Genomic DNA, 25,319 nt, shown 5'->3' on the forward strand with positions numbered 1-25,319 from the left:
TTTGTGTTTTGGGGAAAGTTAGTTAAGTTCTGAAAGCCTCAGTTTCCTCTGTAAAATGGAGAAAATTAGAGTACTGGTTTCATAACCTAGAAATGGAAAGTGCTTGGCATTGTACAAGATCCATAGGTGTTACAGCTTTTACTAGATTTATAGCTCTGGGAAGGATGAGCATGGTCACTGCCCACAGGGCGCTAGCGCTCTAGTTAGATAAGATCCACATGAACAAAATAGTTAAGAGTTAAGGAGTAATGTAAGGCCATATGTGAGAGAAGAAGAAACTCCACAGGGTTTTCAATGGTCCAGATTGACTTCCTTTTGGTGAGACTTGGGTCATATCCTGAAGGATGAGGTAGGGTGTATATTATAATTTTCACTGTTTATAACTGTGCTATTGATGAGTGCAGGAACTGCACACAACACTTTACATGCATTATCCTATCTAATCCCCAGGACAAATGAGAAAGGTGTTAGTATCCATAGTCTACAGATGAGGAAACTGAAGCTCAGAGAGGTTAAATAACTTGCCCGAAGCCTTTAACGTGGGAGAGCTGTGATATAGAACTGACTGTAGTCAGTCTTCAATTTTTGCATACACGTTTTTGTATGTAAATCTTTTGCACATCTCTGGTCATATTCTTAGGATAAATTCCTACTAGACAAATGGCTGTGTCAAAAAGTATAAACATTTTAAAAGCTAGCTAATCGCCCTTCAGGAAGACGGTGCTGTTTTACACTCCCTGAACACAGACTTGAGAGCGTTCAGCTTCCTGCACGATGGGTAGAATTTCAATAATCAAACAAGTTTTGATTTCTGGTGATGATATGTTTATGGATGAGGGAGGCACCCTTCTCACTGAAGGACTGATTCGTCTTGGAAAGGAAAAGAAAGTAGGATTTCGATCTGTTATGGGTGATGTAGGGATTTAAATTCCAAGATCTTTGTCTGTATCATGCCCACTGTGGGAAACCTTTGTGGTTTTGCAGGGGAGGTGGGATAGATTAGGGCCAGGATGAAGAAGACTCAGTAGGTTTCTCAGCATGAACCAAAAGGGAGTGGGACAATGGAGAGGTTGGGAGAAAGACAAGGGACTTGATTGGATGCAGGAGATGGTAAAGGTGCTCCAGAAGGGATTTTCCAGGGATTAGAGACTGAAGCACTTTTGCTGGTATATGGAATTTTTATTTAAATATGTATATACCATGTTTGGTGTTGCTCTTAATATTTTACAGAAGAATTCTAAAATGGTAACTATAATCTTATTTTAGAGAAAAACAAAAATTTTAGAAAATCATTTCTCTGTAGTATTTACCAGAGTAGTGGCGTCCATATATGTTTACCTAGAATCACTTATTATCATCATGCCTCAATCAGTTGCTTATTAGTCTCTCTCTAGAATTACATTACATATTTGTGTACTTTTTTCTTTTCTTCCACCCCTTTCTTACACATATTACAGTGGAAGCTTCAGTAGAGCAGAGACTGTTTTTGTTGCATTTATTCCCCATTCTCAAATACTAGAAAAATGTCTGGAAAAAATGTGTTGAATTAATGACTAAACAATATTATACAAAGTATTCTAAATTATTCATAATAAAGTCCTATTTCTTTAGACTGATGGAGGTTTCTCTCAGGCGCTATACAGATGCTGAGAATACAGCAGTACATAAAACAGATTTTTAGATGCAATTATACATATTTCTTCATTATGATCTCTCTTCACTGTGTTGGGGATAAAATATGAGGACTTAGTTTATTTTTAAAATCTGAATTTACTGGTACAAATCCAGACTGCCTACGCAACCGGTAAAAGACTAGTGTTTGGCTGAAAGAGATGTTTAAATAATCATGACTTTTCCATTATGATACCAATTTCATGTTAGATAGGTAATTCAGCTGAAAATTAACTTCAGAATATTGTTAAATGAATTTCTTATTCACATCCCTCTTGTGGAAATACAAAACAGTTACAGTACAGTCTTTACTTTTATTGGGAGTTCAGAGTAGTATCTGTTATAAAAGTATCTGTTCTGTAAAATCAGGCTGGGTTCTTCATGAACAGTAATTAATGTTGATTTTACGGCTCTACATCTGGATTTTTTTGACTGTGGAAGAGTTTAAAATAAGTGAACAAAAGAAAATATATTTACGGATGAACTCTACACTCCACAGTCTGTGTTTCTCCTATTTTCCCTTGTTTAGCAAACAAAATGCCACAAACATTTAGAGATCATGTTCACGCCTGGTCCTCTCCAGCACTGACCAGGTTTCCCATTTCTTTGTGCTTATCCACAAAGCAATCCTCTTTCTCTACCTGGTTCTGAGGCTGCAAGCCTGAATAAATATGAGAGTTCTGACATGAACACAGAATGCTCATTATTCTTTTGTTCTAGCTCTTTTTATTCCAGAAAGTGCATTTCGTGTGTAAATCTGTTCTGGCTAAAACAGGCTTTCCTCATATTTTGTTAATAAGCTTGACAGCTCATTATGTGAAAAAGAAATTGCTGACCAAACAGCAATTTTACATAAATTCGACAGAGTTTTAGTCTCCCTTTAGGCCACACATAGTTTCCATATACTAGGATTAGAGTTATTTTCTCTTGACCAGCGGAATGAGGACTCCTCTGTCAGAACAAGCCATGAACATATTTCTCAAGCTCTTGGAAATCATCCTGGCTTATTTCTGGTGAATGCAATACACATTGAGGCAAAACTGCTATGGTTTAAAAATAAAAGAAAGTAGTTTGATCTAATTTTGCTCCTTCTTTGATTCATGAGTCTGTCATGAATAAAGTTCCATCCTCAGAGCTGTACCTTTTTATGTCTTACTGGGTAGATAAAAAGGGAACTACGGTTCTGACTGTATCCACAGCAACATAGTTTTTTATATGGCAGCATACAGATTTTGCTTTTAGGGCCCTCTCTCAGGTTGCCAAGTGGAAGATCACGAGATGGTTTTCATTACAGAATCTTTCTGCAGACGTTATTCAGGATGGATCCTTTTGGGATGAGACACTTAGGAATCTATATGACGTCAGTACTTGCCTTTGCAATCTAGGGAGTGATGGGGGAATAGTAATAATGTTTGATTTATGCGTATGTCTTAAAATGGGTAACGAGGGGCAGGAGTTAATGAGTTCTACCTCTCCTCCTCAGAATTCCCTCACTTTTCCATATGGCCAGGAGACTAATAGCATCATATCAATTTAGGTACAATTTGGGGGACAACTGGAACAATGAATGTATTCTACCATCCTGTTGTTTTGCATAAGGCTTTCTGGAATTAACTTCCTATTATTCTATTTAACATGATATTCCCATTAGAAGTGTTAGGAATAGGTGCTAAGCTGCTTTAGTTCTCCATTAGGCAAAAATATCTGGTCACCTAAGTAACATAATGGACTAAAAATATATGACCAAACATTTCAGAAAGGAAGGAAGGGAAAAACACTACATTTACCTTTGTTCCTGGTAACCCTGGTAAGCCTGGTTCTCCTTGAGGACCAATGAAACCTGGTTCTCCCTTTAAAAAAATGGGCATACGAGATTATTACATATTTGACAGTAAATATGTAAAGTTAAACTGATTTCCTTCTACTGGGATTTCACTCCTTTGATTATATATAGCTTTCTTGCTGAGATCCAGCTACTAACTATAAAATTAATCAGAACTGGTTTTGATCAGCCACAGTACTTTGAGCAAAGCTTTGGAGGAGCTTGAGAAAGTAAAAGTGACAAAGAAACCAGACAAATGTCTTTACAATTTCCTTTCTCATCTGTTGTCCAGTGCTTCCTAACATCTACCAAATCAAGATCCATTATGTTAGGGTGGATGTGGTAGGTAGCCTCTAAGATGGGCCTCAATGATCCCACCTCCTGGTATTCAATGCCTTTGCGTAATCCCTCTGCTTGAGTGTGCACTGGATTTACTGACTCATATCTAATTAACAGAATATGGCAGAAGTAATGGGATATCACTTCTGAGACTAAGTTATAAAAAGACAGTGGCTTCCATCCTGGGGACTCTTCCTTGTTCTCTCTCACTTGAATCAACTTGCTTTCTGGAAAACAAGCTGCCATGAGCAGCCCTATGGAGAGGTCCCCATGGTGAGGACCAAGGTCTGCCAAGAGCCGCATGTGTGAACTTGGGAGCAGATGCTCCACCCCAGTAGAGTCTTCAGATGAGATCACAGCCCTGGCTGACAGCTGGACTGCATCCTCATGGGAGACATTGAGACAGAGGTACCCAGCTGAGCCATGCTCAAATTCTTGTTCCTCCAGAAGTGTGAGAGGATTGTTGTTTTAAGCCACTCCCATTTGGGGGGCTTGTACGGTAGACAGCAACTGATAACTGATACAGCGGGTGTGGCTAGGGAAGAGAGTCAGTAATGTTCAGATGGAGAGCAAAAAATCTCTTCTTGCCCAGCCTCAAAATCTCTTCTCTACCATCTGGAGGAAACCCAGTTGTGGTATAATAAAAAATATATATTTGGTCTTGTTCCTGGTTCCTAAAACCTTTGGAATTTCCTGAGTAATAAGAGTAACAGGAGCATGTTTTGTTACTCTTAACGAGCCCCTTTCAAACATATCTGAGTTTATGCTAATGGGGTGACTATGGTGGGCTCCTAGACAGCTTCAGGGTCGGGGCTGTGATAAGAAGGTTGGAACTTTCAACCTTTCCCCTCCTCTCACCACCTCCAGAGAGGGAGATGGAGATTGAGTTTAACCACCAATGACCAATGCTTTAATCAATCACGCCTACATAATGGAACTTTCATAAAACTTCCAAAGCAGTGGGGACTAGAGAGCTTCTGAGCTGATGAACACTTCCATGTGCTGGTAGGGTGGCGCCCCCCAACTCCACGGGGACAGAGGCTCCTGCCCTCAGGACACTTTTGACTTCACCCTTTGTACCTCTCCATTTGACTGCTCATTTTAATCTTTCATAACAAACTGTAATGGTAAGTATGGTATTTTCCTGAGTTCTGTGAGTCACTGTAGCAAATTATCAAACTTGAGTGGGAGTGGCAGAGGGTGGCTGTGAGTACCCTGGAATCTGTAGCCAAGTCAGACATAAGTCCAGGTAAGGGGGAGAGGGTGAGGTGGGTGGTACCTGTAATTGTGGTCTGAAGTGAGGGCAGTCTTATGGGACTGAACCCTTAAACCTATGGAATCTGATGCTAACCTTGAGTAGTTAGTGTCACAATAGGATTGAATTGTAGGACATGCAGTTGGTGTCAGAGAATCAGAGTTGGAAAACTGGTGTTGGAAAAGACACCAGGTATTTGGCATCAGAAAACACCCGACACCAGTGTTCACATATAAACTATAAAGTTTTATTTTCTTCTTAACAACGTGAGCTCAAATGTAAAAGTCTAACTTCCTGAAATCTATAACGAAGTTTTAAAGCAAAGAAAAACAAAACAAAAACATAATGCCTCTGTTCCCATGTTTTCTGGGATTTGTTTGTTCATTTGTTTCCCTCCATTGGATTATTTCTGGAGCAGTAGCTAATGTTGTTTGATATATTTGATTTTTTTCTAAGGTAGCTATATTTCAACATTTGTTTTTCGGAGCTGAGCAGGAAGATACAGAGAGGATGTTTGATAAGAAGTGTTAGAGTGTCATGAAATATTTCTGCAATAATGATTTTTTAAAATATGCTGTATAAAACCTTGGTGTTGGGCAGGGAACAAAAGGATATCAGCACCGCAAAATTTGCTGAACAGTGATAAATAACTGAAATGGATTATCTCTAGTTCTTATGCTCATGGTACTGCTTTAAGAAAATAAAAAGTGTAGGGGAATGAATGCTTTAGGTTTATTGTTTGTGAAATTTCTATAACTCTGTTCTACCTGTCTCTATATCTTTACATATAACGGAGAGGAAAATCTGAACAAATAATTTTGGATCAATCTCTTAATCGTCTAAAGTGAAAATCAACTATATTCAGAAAACTCAATGATGACCATTCTATTTCTTATAAAAAAAATTTAACTTGTTATTTTAAACAAAAAACATAAGAAATATACTTACTTACAAGTAAGACATTTCTCCCAATAAAATGATTTATATAAATACATAAATATTCCCTCTCCACCCTCAAGAAAAAAGCTGTATTAAAGTTCATGTGTATCATTAGTAACAACTTACTGTCATGAAAATATAATGCAAGTTAATAGGTGGAAAGTTTACAGGTAGATAAGACTCTTGCAAATCTTCAAGTAGAAATAAAATGATTTCACTGTTAGCAAAGCCAAATAGAAGCACCATTAAAGCATACTAATAAAAGAGAAGAAAAAAGAGTAAATGTTGCAAAAATGTATTTCTTATTTAGGTTAGTGCTTAGTTTATAAAAAGTTGAAGCATGCAGTTTCATAAGTCACACATAAATAAATAAGGCTTTGTGATCTAAGTGACCAAAGTGTTGTTTCTTCCTTTTTAAAAACATTAATATATTTAAGTCCTCCTGAGTTAAATGGATAGCAATTTCCTTTATACAGAATGTTCAGGGTGAAAATTTTTATTTCAAGATATAAAATTAGCAATGCATTGGACACTCAACAATTTTAGCATTATTAATACTGGCTTATTTTAAAGGCTTTGAGTATGATTAGTGGTACTTTATCATGCCACTCTAAGAAAGCATCTACCATCTCGATTCGTTTCTTATTTCAATTTATTCAAGGGGAACAATAGCATACTTAACTTTAGGATCACAGCTTCATGTTTATTTAATGCCAGAGCTCTCAATTACTTTAGAGACATTGTCTCCATCCTGTCTATATCTTGGCAGGATTGGGAGGAAATAATCATTGGTCTCTTTTCTGTCTCAGGCTTGAAAGACAATTATTGAAATAAGGCATAAATATCTCTACTCATGGTCTTGAGCTGGTTGGACTGTTTCTTACCTTCCTAGACTTATACCAGAGGTTCTCAGAGTGCCTTTTCACTTACCATTTTTAGTGTACAGAGTAGGAAAGATTGATTCATTGATATGGTTTCAGATTTCACATTGCACCTAGCCTTTAAGTTGAAACTACTACTTGTAGAGTATGGGGTAGTATCAAAAAAAAGAATAACACAATTTCATGGAAAGGCTATTAAAATAATCTTCCCATGTCCAATTACATATCTGTATGAGGCTGGTTTTTCTTCATATGCTTTAACCAAGACAACAAATTGCAACAGATTGAATGCAGAAGCAGATATGAGAATCCAGCTGCCTTCTATTAAGCCAGACATCGAAGATACTTGGAAAAAAAAAAAAAAGACAACAATGTCATTCTTCCTGCTATTTTTTTGTTTGTTTTGTAAAATTCAGTTGTGTTTCATAAAAATGTTATTTAATTAACATATAATGGGTTGTTTAAATTTCTGTTTTAATATCTAATACAGACATATCAATAGGTATAACCTACATAAATAAAAGCTCCTTCAATCCTAATTTTTAAGTGTGTAAAAGGGTTCTGAGGTTAAATATTTGAGAACTGTTGGTACAAAGGTACAGAATTAAAGGTACAGAGTTAAAGCCTGGCTTTGCAGGCTGTGATCCTGAGGTGCCAAATAATGAAAGATTCTGGTGTCATTAAGGGGTGACTTAGTCAAGACTTATTGGATAATTCAAGCAAAGCTCTTAGCACCACTTCTAGAACAAAGTAAGTAAACAATAAATGTTATTGTTGTTCTTATATTATAGGCTCACAAATGCTAGCTATCATTATTTTATTAGTGGTAGTAGTATTATAACACCTCTGCAGCTAATTAGTGATATACATGGTGACTTCTTGATTCTTTACAACTGTATGGGGTTATACTCAATACCTCTTCAACTCCTTTCAAGAAGTAACCCTAAATTTTCTCATGTGACTATATCATCATTTTATGAGACGATATCCATCTGCCAGAGCATTTAGGATTGCAAAACGAAGTGTGTAAGGTAGAGAAATGACAGGTTTACTAAGAATGAGTTTCTTCCTGTAAGAAAGGGAAAGGAGAAAATGGTCATACCTATTAAATTTCCCTAAATAAATGTAATCCTTAAAAAAAAACTTGCCTCTTCGGCAAGGATTGATGTAGAGTTTAAAGGTCCTAGAATTTCCTAAAATGTCTAGGAGAAAGGCTATGACAACCTATGGTTCTACAAATACTTTAATGTGATTAAAAGAATAAGCAAGTTAACCCACTTTAGTCACAGTTCTAGTTAACCAGGAGAGAGGAAAGAGACTGAGTCAAAGGAAGGTAGGGGAAAGCAGCTGAAATATGATTCAAACACAAAACATTTTTGCAAAATCATTTTTTGAAGTAAATCAAACCGCACAAAAATGAGGTTACCTAATTTTTCAGGACAATACACAGGAGCAGTAACTATTTTTATTGGACTGTATGATGCTTCTCAGAGCCGTTTTTACATATCTAGTCTCATATAATCAATGGGAAATAGGAGATTGCTAAATTGGAAGTTATTCACACGTATTTTCTGAATAGACAAGGTGGGGGAGAGATGCAATCGAGGAAATTGGAACTATAATGGAACTAAGCTCTTATAACACTTTTAATTAAGGAACAATTAAATGTAGAGTTTTTTTTTCTTTTTCTTATTTACAAGGCAATTACCCAAATTAGAAAACCCAATTATAACTTGAGTGAGCCATTGTTGGAATAACATGGGAACATAGAGCAGGGATCCTTTGAAAAGGGCAGATGCTGGCTGTCATAATTAGGGAAACGTGGATTTATACAGGTAAGCTGCAAGTAAAATAAAGTGAAAGTGAAAACACTAAAGTGAAAACACTAAAATATGACCTTTTCTGAAACAATATTCATCTTTTCAGTATGATGTGTTAGTGCTTTTTAAAAAAATGACAACCAAAACATGGCTAAGATAAATGAAGGAAAGGCAGAGGCATTAAACATTGGTTTGCCATGAATACCAAGGCACCAGTCAATAGCATAAGAATAAGTTAAGAGCACTGATTACTTCACAGCCACTTTAATCTGTTTTTCTCATATATATATATATATATATATATAATTTCATATATATATATGTATTCTAAATTTTCCTTCACCTCTCTACCTATTCACTCACTATCTCAAGTGAGATAGTATTTTAGGTTTTTACTTTTCTTATCATTGAGAACAAGATTACAAAGTTAATTGGGATTCCATTCATACTGGAGTTGTTGATCCTGTGTGGAAGGAAAGCAAAAATGTGAAAGCAACCAACTAGCAGGGAGATAAGACAAGAGGAGAGGAAGAATGGAGAGGGACAAGCATTTTAAAATGTTCTGTTCCTCTACCATGACCAGAACAATTAAACCCAGGATAATCCGCTATTTTTGTTGTTGTTTTGTCTTCACCGGTCCTGGCAATGTCCAACTAGATCTACCCTTATGACAAATGGAAAAATATAAACAATGAAATATCTAACTCTTAAAATAAATACAGAGCTGTGATTTAACCAAAGCCTGGAAATAAAAAATATACAACACTCTTTATCAGAACCTTTAAAACGATCCAACGTTTTAATCACTAAAACACAAGTAATGGCTGGCACCAAATTCTGCTACCCAAACCACATGCCTACCAGTGATCAGATGGTTGCCAGAGAAACAGAAATCTCAGCTCTGTTCATGCTACTGCAATACGGCATTGATGCAGCTTCAAATTTCAAAACGAAAATAAAAATTTGGTTTAACTTTCTGGTCTTATCTTAAATATTACATCTGATTTCTTCCTGAGTTGTTTCATGAGTTTTGTCCTTTGTTTCTTCTCAACATCAATTAATTAGCTCACCACCAATGAGTTAAAAAACTAGGTCTCAGTTCCAAGACAGTAACATATCTTCCTGTGTTGAGCTGGTAGAAAAGATGAATAATGAAGTGTTTGTGGTTCTGGCAGCTAAACTGGGATTCACGTTGGGAAGAATAAATGCTATTAATTCAGGATAAAGCACAATTAGTAGGTCTAGTAATAAACTGCTGGGAGAAACAGCAGCAAACAGACCTATTTGAAAATCTGACATACATTTTGCTAATTTGAATGAAAGCTTTAAACAGCCAGGGCACATAAAGATGCAGAAACAAATCTACAAAGAATAGCTATAGCTGAAATCAAACGTGTACTTATACATGACCAATTTAGGAAGGCCTAATGGTCTCACACTGATCTTTGCAACTATAGTTAATGCTTTCAGCAGCCACAATTTTGATCTTGTAGTATAAAGCTCAATTAAAATAAGTCATAGTAACTAATATTGGCTATATTTGAAAAATGATCCTGTTTTTTGCACCAAACAAAAAGTTCCCTTCTTGATTAGAGTGTCAGTATTAGAGTTTATCCCTCTCTCTCCTTCTCTGTTTTCTTTCATAAATTGGCGATATGTACACAGAGAAATGAAGTAAACTACAAGAAGATTTAGCTATGGGAAGGCAGGAAGGATAAAAGGAAGATGGTGCAAAGGTAAGATTTTTGACTGAAGCCACTTTTGCTCAACTCATTTGCTATTACTTTTAAAAAATTTAAACAGCCTATTGCGATAGTTTAAATTCTGTGTATTCTGGCCCAAAACCCCAAAAAACAAAACAAAAACCCTCCAAATAACTCAAACAATTACTATCTTCACCAACAAAGAAGGCAACAAAACCTGGCCTTCTATATTATAAAAACACAAGGAAAAACTAGGAAGTTCTTTAAAAACATGATCTTTCTGAAATCTAACAATGACCATTAAGTCTTGGAATTCCATAATAAAATCTGGACTGATTTTTCTTCAAACTCACATTTAATATATGGCAAGAAAGTATTTTAGATGATCTTACTTTATCTTTTAAATGGCCATCGGGACAGTTCACTTAATACTCTGTTGTCAAACCTACATAAAGGATGTCTTTCATATGGGTGAGAAGAGTCATCAAATATGTAGATGGAATTACTAGTCAAGGTAAGAATGAAGAGGCAGCTTCATTCATACAGAAATGGCTCACCAGGTGTTTCCCTATAAACTTCCAGAACCTACCATCTGTTAAATGGAATAGTGAACAGAAAGTCCTAACTGATTATCTCTTGTCCACAGAAAAATCTCTGGTTTTTCATTTAATACCATTTGTTTTAGTTTTATAAGTCATTATCAATTAAAGGAGTAAAAGATATTATTTTTTTAACCTGTCTAAAAAACCTCTAATATACCAGTTTAAATCAAGTCATGCTTTCCATGATATTTATTACCCCGAGCAGATCCAATTTTCATTGCCCAAAAAATAGTACAACGGGGCTTGAAAAATATGTGCTGACTTGCCTGGGTGCTAAAAGCATCACCAATAATTTTGATTAATGTATCTTGACACTGAATGCATTAACCATACAATATTCTTCTTGCTGAAGGGCTAATTAGAATTCAAGTCAGCATGATACCTACTTTTGAGGATTACAGCAAGAACATTTGTTGTAATAAGAACCTTCAGGCAGCCAGTTTTGCTAATGATTGATTTGTAAAATTATTGAGGGGGAAAAAAAGGATGAGAAAGTAGAGTCTGTCCCCCAAACACTTATTTCCCTGAAGGATCACATTTGAGCATAAATTAAAACATCTTGGTGGCTATGATGAAAATGAACTACAACAGCAAGTTTATTTAAAATCCAGAAAACATAAGTTTCTGATTTTTTTTTTTAAACAGGATTACATCACGAAAGCACAATTGGTGTATTTAGTCGAGGTTTCGTTATGGCTGCTAAAAAATCTCTGATTTCTGGTTGTATGAGTTTCCTGATTGGACTCTTAAACTATTCAACTGCTCAGACGCACTTTGTGCAAGCAGGAAGTAATTATAAGTAACAATAACACACTGCTATCCTTTTAACCAGTATTCTTTTTCTTTTTTCTTTTACAAATTCGTTTCACATCCTATGTCACTTCCAAAAACCTTCTGTTATTTTAAAAATGTGATTTGATGTTTCTAAGGAAGGAACCTCATCTCCAGTGTATTTAGAAGATAAGTTTCTATAGATGACTGGGCACTATATTTAATCCTAAAAATGACAAAATAATGTTTCTGCCACCTGTAAAAGTTAGTGCTTATATGATCTAGTGTCAAGGATGATTTTATATAACGAAGTGTAAACAGTTAGTTACTGTCTCCTGATCCTCAAGTTCTTGATCTGAATCTCAAATTGTCACTAATGTGGAAGCCAGAACAAAAATATCAAGCTTTGAGGGAAAATATCGTAAAAATTTCTTTGCCACCTAAATGATTTGTTTTTCTGATTTGATGTAATTTTTACTGTATTATGTCTCCCTATTGTATTCATTTTAATGTATCAGGTACATTTTTCCCAATTTACTTTCTAAACATGATGAGATACACTGGTAGTCAACGCTGAAAGGAGAAAAACAAGCATTGAAAATTCATAATCGTAAAAAATGTCTTGGGCTGGGCAACACTATGAATGGGGCCTAGAGATTTCCATTATTATATGTCAAGCTTTCCTTTTGCTTTTCCTGTGAAGAGTGTCGGGAAGGAGAACTAAGACAGTATCATGTCTTATGTGCAGAACACTGTGTTTCCTCATCCTTTATCCCTGGAATACATTGGGTTATAGGAAAAGGGGAATAGTGTGATGTCATGTTTCAAGAGAAAATATGTTATCTTACTGCTCTTAAAGGTAACATTCAACCATCACCGCAAAGGAGTTTTCAGAATTTAGATCTATGAACCTGGAGGGTGTAAATGGCTTTATGATCTCTAGGTTGAAATGACTCACAGGAGTAAAGACTCTATAGAACAGGTGCATAAACAATGTTTCCAACATTCTGAGCTGCTCCAAGAGAAAGAAATAACAATAGCTAAAATTTATATAGCGTTTACTATATGTTTGGCAATATTTTAGGAGCTGCATGTATATTAATTCATTTAATCATCACAACAACCCTCTGAGCTATGTATGATAATAATTCCCATTTGATAAGGAAACCCAGCACAGAGAGATTATGTAACTTGCCCAGTATCATGATATAGCTTCATAAACTGGTAAGGGGTAGAACCGGTATCTACACACTGGTGGTCTGGTCCCAGGCTCTTAATCACTGCTCTTCGTGACTTAATTACTAGGGTGATGTAACCATGAAAGGGGTAAGCAATTTTCAACATGTATGGAAAGAAAAACATGTTTAAAACTAGGAACTTTGAATCTCACCCTTTTATGTGATATTGGAAAAGCTAGTCACAATAAAGTTTTACCCATGAAAAATATATTTAAAGGCTTGTTAATCAAAAAGCTTTTCTGAGCTCAATCCTTACTCCAGAAGACCAATGTTTGCATGGCACACTGTGCAATGTACAACGTACAATAATTTAATCTTCCCAGCTGAACATCTTAACACTATATGAACCATGGATGCATGAAATAGGAATTCCAAATGTCTTCCACCTGGTCAGAGCACTTTCCAATACTTGTTCGGGAAGCTTAAGAGTAGTTTGAAATTAAGTGATGCCTCTTCTTAGTGACTTTTATGTATGCCGAAGGTATTAGTACTTATCTCTGAGTGGGACCCTGTGGTGATAGATAGATGAGTCTGCTGTCTGTATTTAGGCACTTTGCTCATTTCCTGAGAGCAGTGTGGAAGGCATGTGGATGCTCATTAAGCTTCCAACCGTTCCCCGAGAGCAACAGGTGGCAAATCAAAGCTCCCCTGGTATGTCATGGCTGGTTTCCTCAACATCTTGGAAATAACGGATGGCATTTGCACGCTCTCTGTAGTACCAGCAGATTAGGAGATGGATAGCAAGGAAGTATTTCCAAAGCATAAACAAACACACAGGTCTAGGAAAGTTATGACTAATGCTCTTGCTACCACACATTCTAAATCCATATATGGTGGTTTCATCTTTTAAATATTACTACTCATTCAAACTATGAAATCAAGGTTAACTGTCCTGTGGTTAACTACCTAACAGAAGCAAAGTATATTAAAGGAGTAAAGAATATCCCAAGTTAATGAAGCTATATCATAAATTTATAAACTTTTAACTGTACATTTTAAAATATCCAATAACTACTCATGACTATGATGTGTTTTTAAATTGCCTCCTTTACAAAATTACTCAATTACACTGAGCACCTACTACATTATAGGGCAAGCATATCACTTACATTCTGAATGAGAGAGAGAAGACAGAGCTTATTAATCCAAAAATAGAATCTGTGATTTAAACTGAATACTGGATAGTTACCCAACAACACTCGATAATTACATGGAAAAGTATCTCTAGTTAATGATAGAAAGATTTTTGTCAGTGGATGCCTTCTTCTCACCATAGTCACTAGTCAGGTTAGAAAAACAAAGGAAAGTATCAGCTATAAGATCTTGACAAAATTTGTCTGGCAACATCCCATGACCCTAGAAATAAAAACGTTTACTGGAGGTGGCAAATCACCAACATCTTTCCCAATTTGAAAAAGTTCAAAACCTTCAAACTGGTCCACCGATGACTAGGGAAATGAACTGGGGTATTTTTCACAGTGGAGGACATAAATCACAGGTAATGAGAACGAATAGTAGTAACTGTAATTGTTTTGTTTGTTCGTTTTGGAGGGAAAAACCCCAATACCTTCCCCCTTATATACTCTGTCTCAACAAGAAAGCTCACCCTCAGGAGAAGGGACAACTGGATTTCTACACAGCACTGAGATTCCTGCCTCAGGATCTGGTGCTGGTAGCACAGCCCAACTAACCTACAAGCAAGTGCTGCAGGAAACCCTGCCCCAGTCCTTCCAAAATGCCCCTCTTTTTAAATGCTTCCCCCCTTACTTATAATGTTACTGGCTTCTTTAACTTAGTGCTGAATTTAGTGTTCTTAAATTTGTTTTAAAAATCTGTGATTTTCCAAATATCAGTAAAAAGCTTTTTTTTTAATGTGTGGGATTATTAAGGAACTGCCATAAATTAACTCTGCAGTATGAAATCACATATAATTTATTAAGTTATTTTTGCTAAATATCAAATGATAAGGAAATGACTTTGACTCTTTAGTAAACTGTTGTCATGGAGCGTACTTTTCAGTGAAGAAGCCAAAGACTAAAAATATATTAAAAGGACATATCTGGACATCTGTGATACTAATCTGGAAACATCAAACAAAAAGCAGAACCACAATTTCTGAGTGCCAACCTGGAATTCATAGCTTTCATGGCTGTTAATTATAACAAATATACTCATAAAATATTACATATGATACCATATGATGTCTGGGAACTCAGTAATTTAATATATTAATTCTAAAATCATATTATTCATGTAGCACATTTCAAACACAATCTTCATAAAGCAGCATATACAACCCTCTTACTGAAACTAGGAATATTAATTTTAGAATCATCTAATGTGCTCTAGAGATTAATTCAAAATTCTATAAGATGAGAACAATGTAAAGAAAAATCTACTTGCATTATGTTATTTTATCAGTTCTAGAATTAAAAGAAAAAACTTTAAGAAGCTGATTTTAAGGGAGCACTACAGCTAAGACACTAGAACTTTTAAGCCTTGTCAGTTGCCATGTAAAAAATTTTAAACAACTAAAAAAAATGTTTGTTAATATTTTTAGACAATTTAAAAACATGTAAAACAATGTTTTCAAGCTAAGCTTTAAGCAGTTATTTCAAAAGACATACAAATTTTATGGAAATAGTATGTAGGTCAATAAAGCTTAGTAATATTTGTACTTTGCAGTGAGAATTATTAACAGGAAGTAGAAGCACAAAACACATTGGAAGGACTTCCCTGGTGGCACAGTGGTTGGGAATCCACCTGCCAATGCAGGGGACACAGGTTCGAGCTCTAGTCTGGGAAGATCCCACATGCCGCAGAGCAACTGCGCCCGTGCACCACAACTACTGAGCCTAAGCTCTAGAGCCCGCAAGCCACAACTACTGAGCCCATGTGCCACAACTACTGAAGCCTGCGTGCCTAGAGCCTGTGCTCCACAACAAGAGAAGCCACTGCAGTGAGAAGCCTGCACACCGCAACGAAGAGTAGCCTCTGCTCTCCGCAACTAGAGAAAGCCCACACACAGCAACGAAGACGCAACACAGCCACAAATAAATAAATTAAAAAAAAAAAAAAAAACTTTGGAAAGATTATTATAATGGGTGAATCACAAAAACAGCTGCCTGGATATTAGATTTAAGGGGATGTTAAGATTTTAATTCTGGTCAAAATCTGATAGGATCTTAAGAGTAAAATTTAAATGTGAAGGGAGACATTGTAGACTTTAAAGAATTCCTATGACTTCAAATGAAATGACTTTTACATTTATTTAAGGGGCATAGTAGGTTATATAGTGGAATATACAGTCCAGATAGCCATGGCAAACTTTAGAAATACCCATGCTTCATTTTTTTTTTATTGAAGTATAGTTGATTTACAATGTTGTGTTAGTTTCAGGTGTACAGCAGAGTGATTCAGTTTCATACATATATATATATTTATGTATATATTATACATATACATGTATATATATATGTTCTTTTTCAGATTCTTTTCCATTATAGCTTATTACAGGATCTTGAGTATAGTTCCCTGTGCTATACAGTAGAACCTTGTTGATTATCTATTTTATATGTAGTAGTGTGTATCTGTTAGTTCCAAACTCCTAATCTATCCTTTCCCCCCCTTTCCCCTTTGGTAACCTTAAGTTTGTTTTCTATGCCTGTAAATCTATTTCTGTTACCTGTGCTTCATTTTTAATTAAAAAATTTAATTGGTTGAAATGGCTGGTGAGTATTTAAAGAACAGCACTATATTTTTAGCTTTTTTCATTTTTATGACTCTCACAGTTACATTTCTATGAAGCCAAGACTGTCAGTGCAGTATTTACCTTTATCCCCGGAAGTCCAGGAAGCCCAGGAAGCCCTGGTTCACCCTACATAGGAAAATCACACAGCATTATAGAACAGTATTCACTCAGGCACAGTATCTGAGAAAAACATGGCAAATGCTCCCAGCTGAATTCTTGCTGTATGTATATATATGTCTAATATATATACTGTCTAGTTTCAAGATATTTGGTGAGATTATACAGTTCAGTCAACTCTTGATTCAGGGACTGGTTGACCATTTTGCAGATTTTTCAGGATTTTCCCTGTTGCTGCCAGTTCACTGCTCATTGTCATCACTACCAGAAGGTGAGAAAGAGAAATAAAGGGAGAAGGAATTCCTGTGTTTTATTACTCCCTGGTCAATGATTTGTTGAGGAGGCTGAATCTATTTGCTGAAATGAGGATTACGTGCATTTAAAGAATGCATCCTATTCCAGGGCTCTCTTACCTCAGATAATCAAGAGTTGGCTGTATGAACAGATGGTCATATCAAAACAATATACATTAAAAGTCTCATTCACCTAAAAGTATAACAAGGTTTCTTTTCCATTCCTGAATGATGAGAAGATAAATGCATGGTTAAGATTATACTTAACTCCAGCCCGTATATCAGACAATTGTTGAGTCTGGGTAACCCTGCTTAGCAATTGAGGGCTAATGGTACCAGGCAGCTGCTTCTGAATACAGGTTTGAGATTAAGTGGTACATTTTGGGTGAGCACACTGGAGTCAAGCTAAATCTTCTCATTTTCACATAATTGTTTACATTATTTTAAGCACAAAGTATAGTGACAAGAAGTTATATTGCTTAGAAAATCTCCTGAATTCCACTAAAGAAGCATAAAAGAATTACTAGAGAAAATGAAAGTCCATCCTGTGTTGGACTGAGGTGACTAAATATTGTAGAAAATAATATTTGAAGGTAAAAGTGTCACATCATTTCATGATGGTGAGTCAGTGTTATGACAACTATACCAAAAGAGACAGAAGCATCAAACTAAAGATAAAAGTGGTAGAAGGCACTTCTTTAATCTAAATGCTTGAACGACCCTCATTCCAAGAAAAATCTACTAAGAACAACCAGACATTTCATCTTTAATATTATTACTTTCAAATTATGGAGGGCTATAATTTGCTCTGGTATTATCACAAAATGACTTCAGATACTGTTTATATTAAGCTGTATGGTTAGACATAGAAAGGAAAATGACTTTCCTGATGGTTTAGGTCAAAGGTGCTTCAGGAATGCAAAAGAAAAGCTATTCTTTCTGAAACTACCTGAGTGAAAGTTTGCATTGTGAACAAAAAGACTAAGATGAGATTAAGCCAGAGAAGAAAGAATGATTATTAAGAATTTGATATTTCATTCAAAGAAACTTGTCCAAGTAGATTAAACTTTACATAGATACATTATACATTTGATTTTCTTTTTTTCCCCCCATTTCCCTTTAGTCAATAACTTTAGGAAGCTCTAGTAAAAAGAGCTTATCCATATTTCAGTGAAGATTCTCTTTTACTAAGAAAAAAGTATAGGCCCTTGAAAACACAGTAAGTTGCAGTAGAATATACAACCAATAAAAGTAAACATATTGGTGACATATTGATAGTTTTGTATTGTTTCAGAAAAGCCCCCAAAACTCAAGACATCCTATTTAAGACATGTGTGGAAACATATAGGTTGTAACACTGTTTCCTCAAAGAAGTTTTTACTAGACCCTTCCCTCAAGCGGAAGGGTCAAATTAAAAGGATCTGATGACTACTTTAAAGCAAGATATTTATATACACATGCATACATAGACACATCCATGTTTCTCACAATGAGAAAGATGTATAAAACATTATGGATTATTTTATAATGTAGATTGGATACTTACAGAGAGTTTGAGCACTTAGCTCTTCCCTACATCATATGCATATATATGTAAGTATATAGGTTATAAATGTACTTTTTAATGAACAAATCTTTCAGGAATTCATATTTCATACTCTTGGATTTTGACCTTTCCAAATTTATGTTTACTTAAAAGTTGACAGAATGAAGGATTATAAAACATTTAATGTTACCCTTTGTGAAACATCTCAGCATTTTTAGGAAGATATTTCTTCCTATATAAATTTTCTGTCCTTATACCATGAATGTTTATCTTTTAATTAAGAGACAGTTTTCAGTTAATTTCTCCATTCTTGCCTATTTCTTGACTCAGAGCTTCTCTGAGCTGAGTTCTTGGTCACGCACAGCCCAAGTTCAGATCTAGGTCATAATTAAGAATCGGTTTGTTATTCCATTCAAAGACTTCTTGCCCAAGTATATTACACTTTACACTGATATGTTATGCTTCTGGTTTTCTTTTTTCTTTCCCTTTCACTCTTTATTCTCCATTATCGGAGACCCTTGTCTACTGTTAAAGTCAGTTCTCTGCTTTCACCCCATGTCCCTGTGACAGTGCCCTATGTTTCTAGATACAGTTCAACTGTGCCAGTCCCTTACAATGGGCAAAAATGTATTTTTACCCCATTAAAACTAAAAAATATATTTTAAAAAGATGTGGAGAAGTTAGGAAGGCAGCTATGCTCACCACTATACCACCAATGCCATTGAATGTGAAGTTAGGAAGGAAAAAATTATGTGATGAAACACACACTCACTTTACAAACATATATACCCTAACTCACATATCAATCACACACTCTCCTGCTGAGTCTATAAAAGAAAAAAACTATAATTAAATCATTCCCTATTATGAATGTTACTCTAAATAACAAACTTTCATACTGCAAAATACCAGACAGTGGAGAGCTAATCAATGCACTTTAATCCTAGCAGGATATCCTCTACTTTTCTGGGAATGTCCCTAATGCAGGAGCTTAAGTACCCATGAACCCACAACAAAGTTCTGCAATGGTGAGAAAAATGTCGTGGAAGATTCCTTGAATGGATTCTGTACTCAGTTCTGTTTGTCATTTTCCAATCTAAGCAACCAGCAAGAATGGAAACACTCTACTTTTAAATCAGTGTTGGGGTAAGTATTGCCAAATCCAGATATTAGACAAGGAAGTCATAAATATTGTGGGAAAGTGAGATTGTGTCAACGGGTAGAATCTGGCCTAAATATTAATGAAAAAGATACTGTTCTTTTCAGGGCACATTTTCATTCAGATGCATTGTAATATTCATACACATATCTGTTCAGGTAGAATCCACTTCTCTCAATATAATTTAAAACAGGTTTTTAATGAAATACAAAGAAAAGCCAATGTTTCCATATGTAAACCTATAAACTTCCAGAAATGAATCTAAAATGTATTTTTAAATAATCATGATAAAACAATATTTTATTAACCAATTGTCTTCCACTCTGAAAACAGCGGAACCTATATGAAATTATAGCAGACTTGTTTTGTTTTTTAAAAAGACATAACAGTTTTGCAGACAATTCTTTTAACTTATCACAGTTTTGGAGAGCAGTTTAAATTTAGCTTTTAATTTTTAAAGACTGAGGGACTTAAAATGAGATCATCTGAGAAAATTAGATGCTCTTTCAAACCAAAGCAGACCATGGATCTCTGTGATATCACTACTTTCAAATTTCTTACATAAAGAATCATTAGGAAATCTTAGGCACTGAAGAGCAAAATTTGCAGAGTTATGCTGGGCTCTTTGGAAAAGTCTCAACTTTACCTGAAATTGGGTCTAATGAATCATTACTCTTAGATTCTTAATTTCAAGAAAATCTATTTTTCAATTAGGGAAATGTTAAAAGAATGTGAAAGACCTTCTCAAAAAACACTTTAATCTGAAGTGTTTAAACAAAGCAGTGATCCTCTCAATAACTTCAAGAATGTGGGAATATTTTTTTATGTTATGTTCTAAGGTTCCAAACGACTACAATGGGATTTATTCTCTCTTTCTCTTTATACTAATGAGGTATATTCTATGTTTCTATTCATATTATTTTTTCTATAACATTAACTACTGCTAGACAAAGGCAGAGTCATGATCTCAGAGATTTATCATAATGTGGAATTCACGTTTACTTGTTAGCCACATCTGTTATCTAAAAATCTAAAATCTGCACTGGGCATTGATATCCAGATGCTCAGACGATAGACTACGAACAGTCGTTTCCTGCTTCAGACTCAAATGAGAATAAACATATTCATTGCATGTCCTCTAATTTATCACTGAAGTGAAGCACAAATGATAAAAAAATTAACGTTAGATTGGTTAAAGTGGTTTGGTTACTGTCTCCAATTAAAACTTAGTTCATGAACAAACCTCTTTTACAGCATAACATTCACTGCTTAGGTAGATATTATTCACAAAAAAAAGTTATCAGCAGGGAAGTATTTGAAATGAGAGGAAAGGAATATAATTTTAAAAGAACTGTCCGTCATTCCCTATTGAGACAGTTTAGTAAATATTCATTTCTTCTCATAAAAGATAGAAACATGCAGAGTATTTTTAAACATGCAAGATAGGTTGTTGGCATTCCAACCCAGCAGATCTTTGTTAGTCTCAAACAGCTCAGTATATGCTGACTTTAGTTCATGAAGCATCCTTTTACACGTCCAGATTATGTTTGTACTTTTACTATGGTCAGCATCAACCCTTTTAAAATGAAAAACACTCAAAAACACTCTGCATATAAGGCATGAAAATGGCATCATTTTCAGTAATTGTTCTCATATTATACAGTGATAGCAAACATAGTCAAATGGTGACTATAAGACAGTACAAAGAACACACCAGAATAGGGATTTACCTTTTGCCCTGGACGACCAGATTCTCCGGGCTCTCCCTGGCCAAAGAAAATCAAAGATGAAAAGGGCAGCCTTATAAGAATTTTCCAAAAGCCTTAGGCCCTTGGACACTTTCAGCCTCCCCGATGACACATGCATTTCATTCACTTTATTCTGTTGTTCTACATCTCACCAGACATATGAACATTTTTTTTTTTTGCTGTAAATATACCTAAAGCTCACATACAAATCCACATTTCCATAAAAACCAATCAGAAAGGGAAGAAAAGGCAAGACCTCTTGTTTAAGTCTTTATCAGAGATTTCTAGCAGATACTCCGTGTTGTGTCTAGAAGTTGATTATTGCAGTAGTATAGGAACAGAGTTAGAACCATCAAAGTTGGTAAAAGGGAAGGGAAACAAGAGACTTATAAAAGTCAAAGCTGTAACTCCTGGGGCACAAACACTTGCAAGGCTATAGTTACCTTAATTCCTGCAGCGGACGATCCAGGGTCACCCTAAAATGAAACGCATGAGAGATTATTCTACAAGTGATGGGAATAGGAAACACACAAACACATAGAGAGCTGTTATCTACAGGAGCGCCTAAGGAAACCCCATGACCAATGGGCCGAACTATGCTCCCTAAGATTTTGTATCAATATGGCTAAGATGTCAGTAATTTCCAAGATAAACAATATACTTTCTAAAAACATGGGTTTACTTTGCAAAATACATAAGGACTACATTCCTTGAAATAAATATAAGTATATAAATATGGATCTCTTCCCTTGATACAGTGCTAAAATTGTATTCTAAAGCAATATATTAGTGGATCTGGAATTTCAGTTTTCTCTATTTCAGGAATTTATTAATGTCACTGGCTGTCATTTACTAGAGTTCCCTGACCCTTTCAGTCTTCAGAAAGTCAGGGTTCAACAGATGAAGTCAAAGGGTTAATGATGTTGAGCTGGAAAAGGCCATGCCGCCGGTCAGTTTGTTTTCCTCATGAAGCACCGTCACCGTTATGACCAGCACGTTTTTTTCTAGCTCTACACCTATTTCACTGTAACGCAGTCACCGGAAAGTTACAGGATGATGGATGACTTGTGGGTGACAGGGACACAAGGAAGATCTGAGAGAAAATCTTGAGACAGAATCTGGTTTTCTGAAAGGCATTGTATTCCATCCAGATTTCACCGAGTGTGACTACATTCTTAAGGCAAATGTGCTCTAAATACACAGGTAGGGGCTAACAGGAGAGAGCACGGAGGGTGGCTGCTTATTTCTGATACGAGGTCAGACAAGGGCCTAGATTTTCCAGTTCCTTCTAGTCCTCTGTCCCATAAACATGCTACAAGGAAAATAAAAGGGAGAAAACATAGTCATTTGAGAAAACAGAAATAGCCACAAGGAGGACGGCACATACTGAGGTTTCCTCAGCTGTCCTATCTGTGCAAGGGCTCACAGAGCTCTAGGGGTCTACTTCCTCGTTCTAGGTTTAGAGAGCTGCTCATCAATGTCGTTTAGAGATGGAGATACACCTCAGGCCTCTACACCTGAGGTACTTGCCCCTCTCCCTCAGCTTCTCTCTCTTCTCCCCACAGCTGGCAGTTCTCTTTGTTCAGCTCTTAAGTGGCTTTGCCTCAACCCCTCACTGAACAACCTAGACACATGCCCCTCACATCCACATCTCACTCTGCAGCACCTGTTCAAGTCCTGCAAGCTCACTGCATATGGATTATGTATATATGTTTTCTGCCTATTCTTTGCTTGTCCCTCCATTGGATGATCAGCCACCTGTGGGCAGGTTCAGGGTCTATTTTTATTCAGTGTCTGAATAAAATATGCTGGATACGTATATGGTGAATAAATGAACAAATCTCAGAAAGAATATTTTCAGCAAGTAGTCAAGAATCAAAAAAAAAACCTTTGGGAAGAAAAACAAAGCTTAAGAAGGAGGAGGAAATGATAAATTAACTCATTTGAGGAAACATGAGTTTCTTTGACATCTGTAATGGCTACTACTCAAGGAAAAATTAAAACATGACAAAACATATAGAACAGGATACCAAATACTGTCTTATTGTAAAATGATACTGGTTTCTTTTCCCCATCACTAATAATCAATTGAGTTCCGAGTGGGCAGCGAAATAAATGTGGCTAACAAAATAATACTTATTTCTGTTTCCACTAAATCAAGTCTGTCTGAAAGCCATCAACACCAATGAATCAGTATTTTGCACAATGAGACCTTTGTATTCATAAAAGCAATTTTGACTTTTCTAAGCCCCCTTTTTCATCTTATTTATACCTCATAAGACTCCCAGGAGATAGGGCAGATATTACTATTTTTACTCAATAGATGAGCAAATTGAAGCAACTTGAGCCTAAGTGAATTTTGGACTTCCTGAATTCTATTGCCATGTTCTTTTTATTGGAATAAGAAAAGAATTATTGGTTTATCTCATTTTGGCAACAGGGCACAATGGTTGTAGTAAACTTATAAATAAAAGGAAGTTGCTTGTATTAACTGTAGTTTAAACACTTTTTTTTCCCAGTGTTTTAATGGAAAGTGACTGGATAATCCACTAACGAGAATAAGGACTAGATTTAGTTCTCAGAAAAAGTGGATGGGAAGGAAAGGACAGTTTCCAGGAAGCCTGATTTATTTGTGGAAACTGGAACAGTTTCATTTGATGGACAACTGTGACTGATATATCAACTTTCTTTTCAAAAATTAGAACTGTGAAATCTCAAGGAATTTTTATAACTTTTAAGTGGCAAGGCAATTGCTGGAAGACATTCCTAAGTTAAACATTTTAAAGGATAATGCTGCAAGTAGTGAAAATAAAAGTCAGTGTTTATAATCCTCATTCCTCTAAAAGTGAAAATGAATACAGGATTAAAGTAGGAAAAAAAACCCAACTGTGTCTCTCTAAGTATACCCTTAGCTTCACAAATCAGTTGGTTTGAAAATAAAAGTTTCCACAGGGTAAATCATAAAGCAAAAAATACTTTGAGAAGATATTTGAGGTAAATGAATTTGACTTTGCTATTGACCATTCAAGTACAGAATTTTTGTCTTTGGCTGTGGTTATTTTCAAGCACAACATCTGGTATGTAATTATATGTATGTGTTACTAAAGTCTATGTGGATAAATAAAGTGAATGTGGTGATATTTCTATCAGTCATTAATTCATTCAATAAATATTTATTGAGCATCGATTATGTGCCAACCATGTTCTGGATGCAGGGATACTAGGAGCTAGGGCTATAAAGCGAACAATGCTGTTTCAAACCCTGCCCTTGTCCTGTGCTTACGATATAGTCACCCTTCCATATCCCTGGGTTCTGCATCTGCGGACTCACCCAACCTTGGACTAAAAATCTTCTGAGAAAAAAATTCCTGAAAATTCCAAAGAGCAAAACTTAAATTTCTGTGTGCCTGGCAACTGTTTACATAGTATTCGGTATCATAAGTAATCTAGAGAAGCTTTACAGTACAGCTGACCCTTAAACAACACAGGCTTGAACTGCAAAGGTCCACTTACATGTGGATTTGTTTTCAACAGTAAATATTACAGTACCACATGATCTGCAGTTGGTTGAATTCGGCGGATGGGGAACCACGATATGGAGAAAACAGGGATGTGAAGGAAACATGTATAAGGAGGGCCTTTTGTAAATTATACCTTGATTTCA

At 35.7% G+C, this 25,319-nt stretch overlaps 1 protein-coding gene across 1 annotated transcript in view; it reads right to left on the reverse strand.

Annotated features, from left to right (window-relative positions):
• The window catches only part of COL25A1 (collagen type XXV alpha 1 chain), a 452,646-nt gene that overhangs the window by 37,834 nt on the left and 389,493 nt on the right, over nt 1-25,319 (reverse strand). The window contains exons 16-19 of the mRNA XM_029234563.1: nt 22,099-22,131; nt 21,638-21,673; nt 16,874-16,918; nt 3,459-3,521 (exon numbers count right to left, since the gene is read on the reverse strand). Of these exons, the coding sequence (XP_029090396.1) occupies nt 3,459-3,521; nt 16,874-16,918; nt 21,638-21,673; nt 22,099-22,131 (177 nt within the window). The remainder of the gene's footprint in view (nt 1-3,458; nt 3,522-16,873; nt 16,919-21,637; nt 21,674-22,098; nt 22,132-25,319) is intronic.

This window comes from Monodon monoceros, unplaced genomic scaffold (genome assembly GCF_005190385.1).
Source record: "Monodon monoceros isolate NGI ecotype Baffin Bay Population unplaced genomic scaffold, NGI_Narwhal_1 Super_Scaffold_20, whole genome shotgun sequence".
In the NCBI taxonomy this organism is placed as follows: domain Eukaryota; kingdom Metazoa; phylum Chordata; class Mammalia; order Artiodactyla; family Monodontidae; genus Monodon; species Monodon monoceros.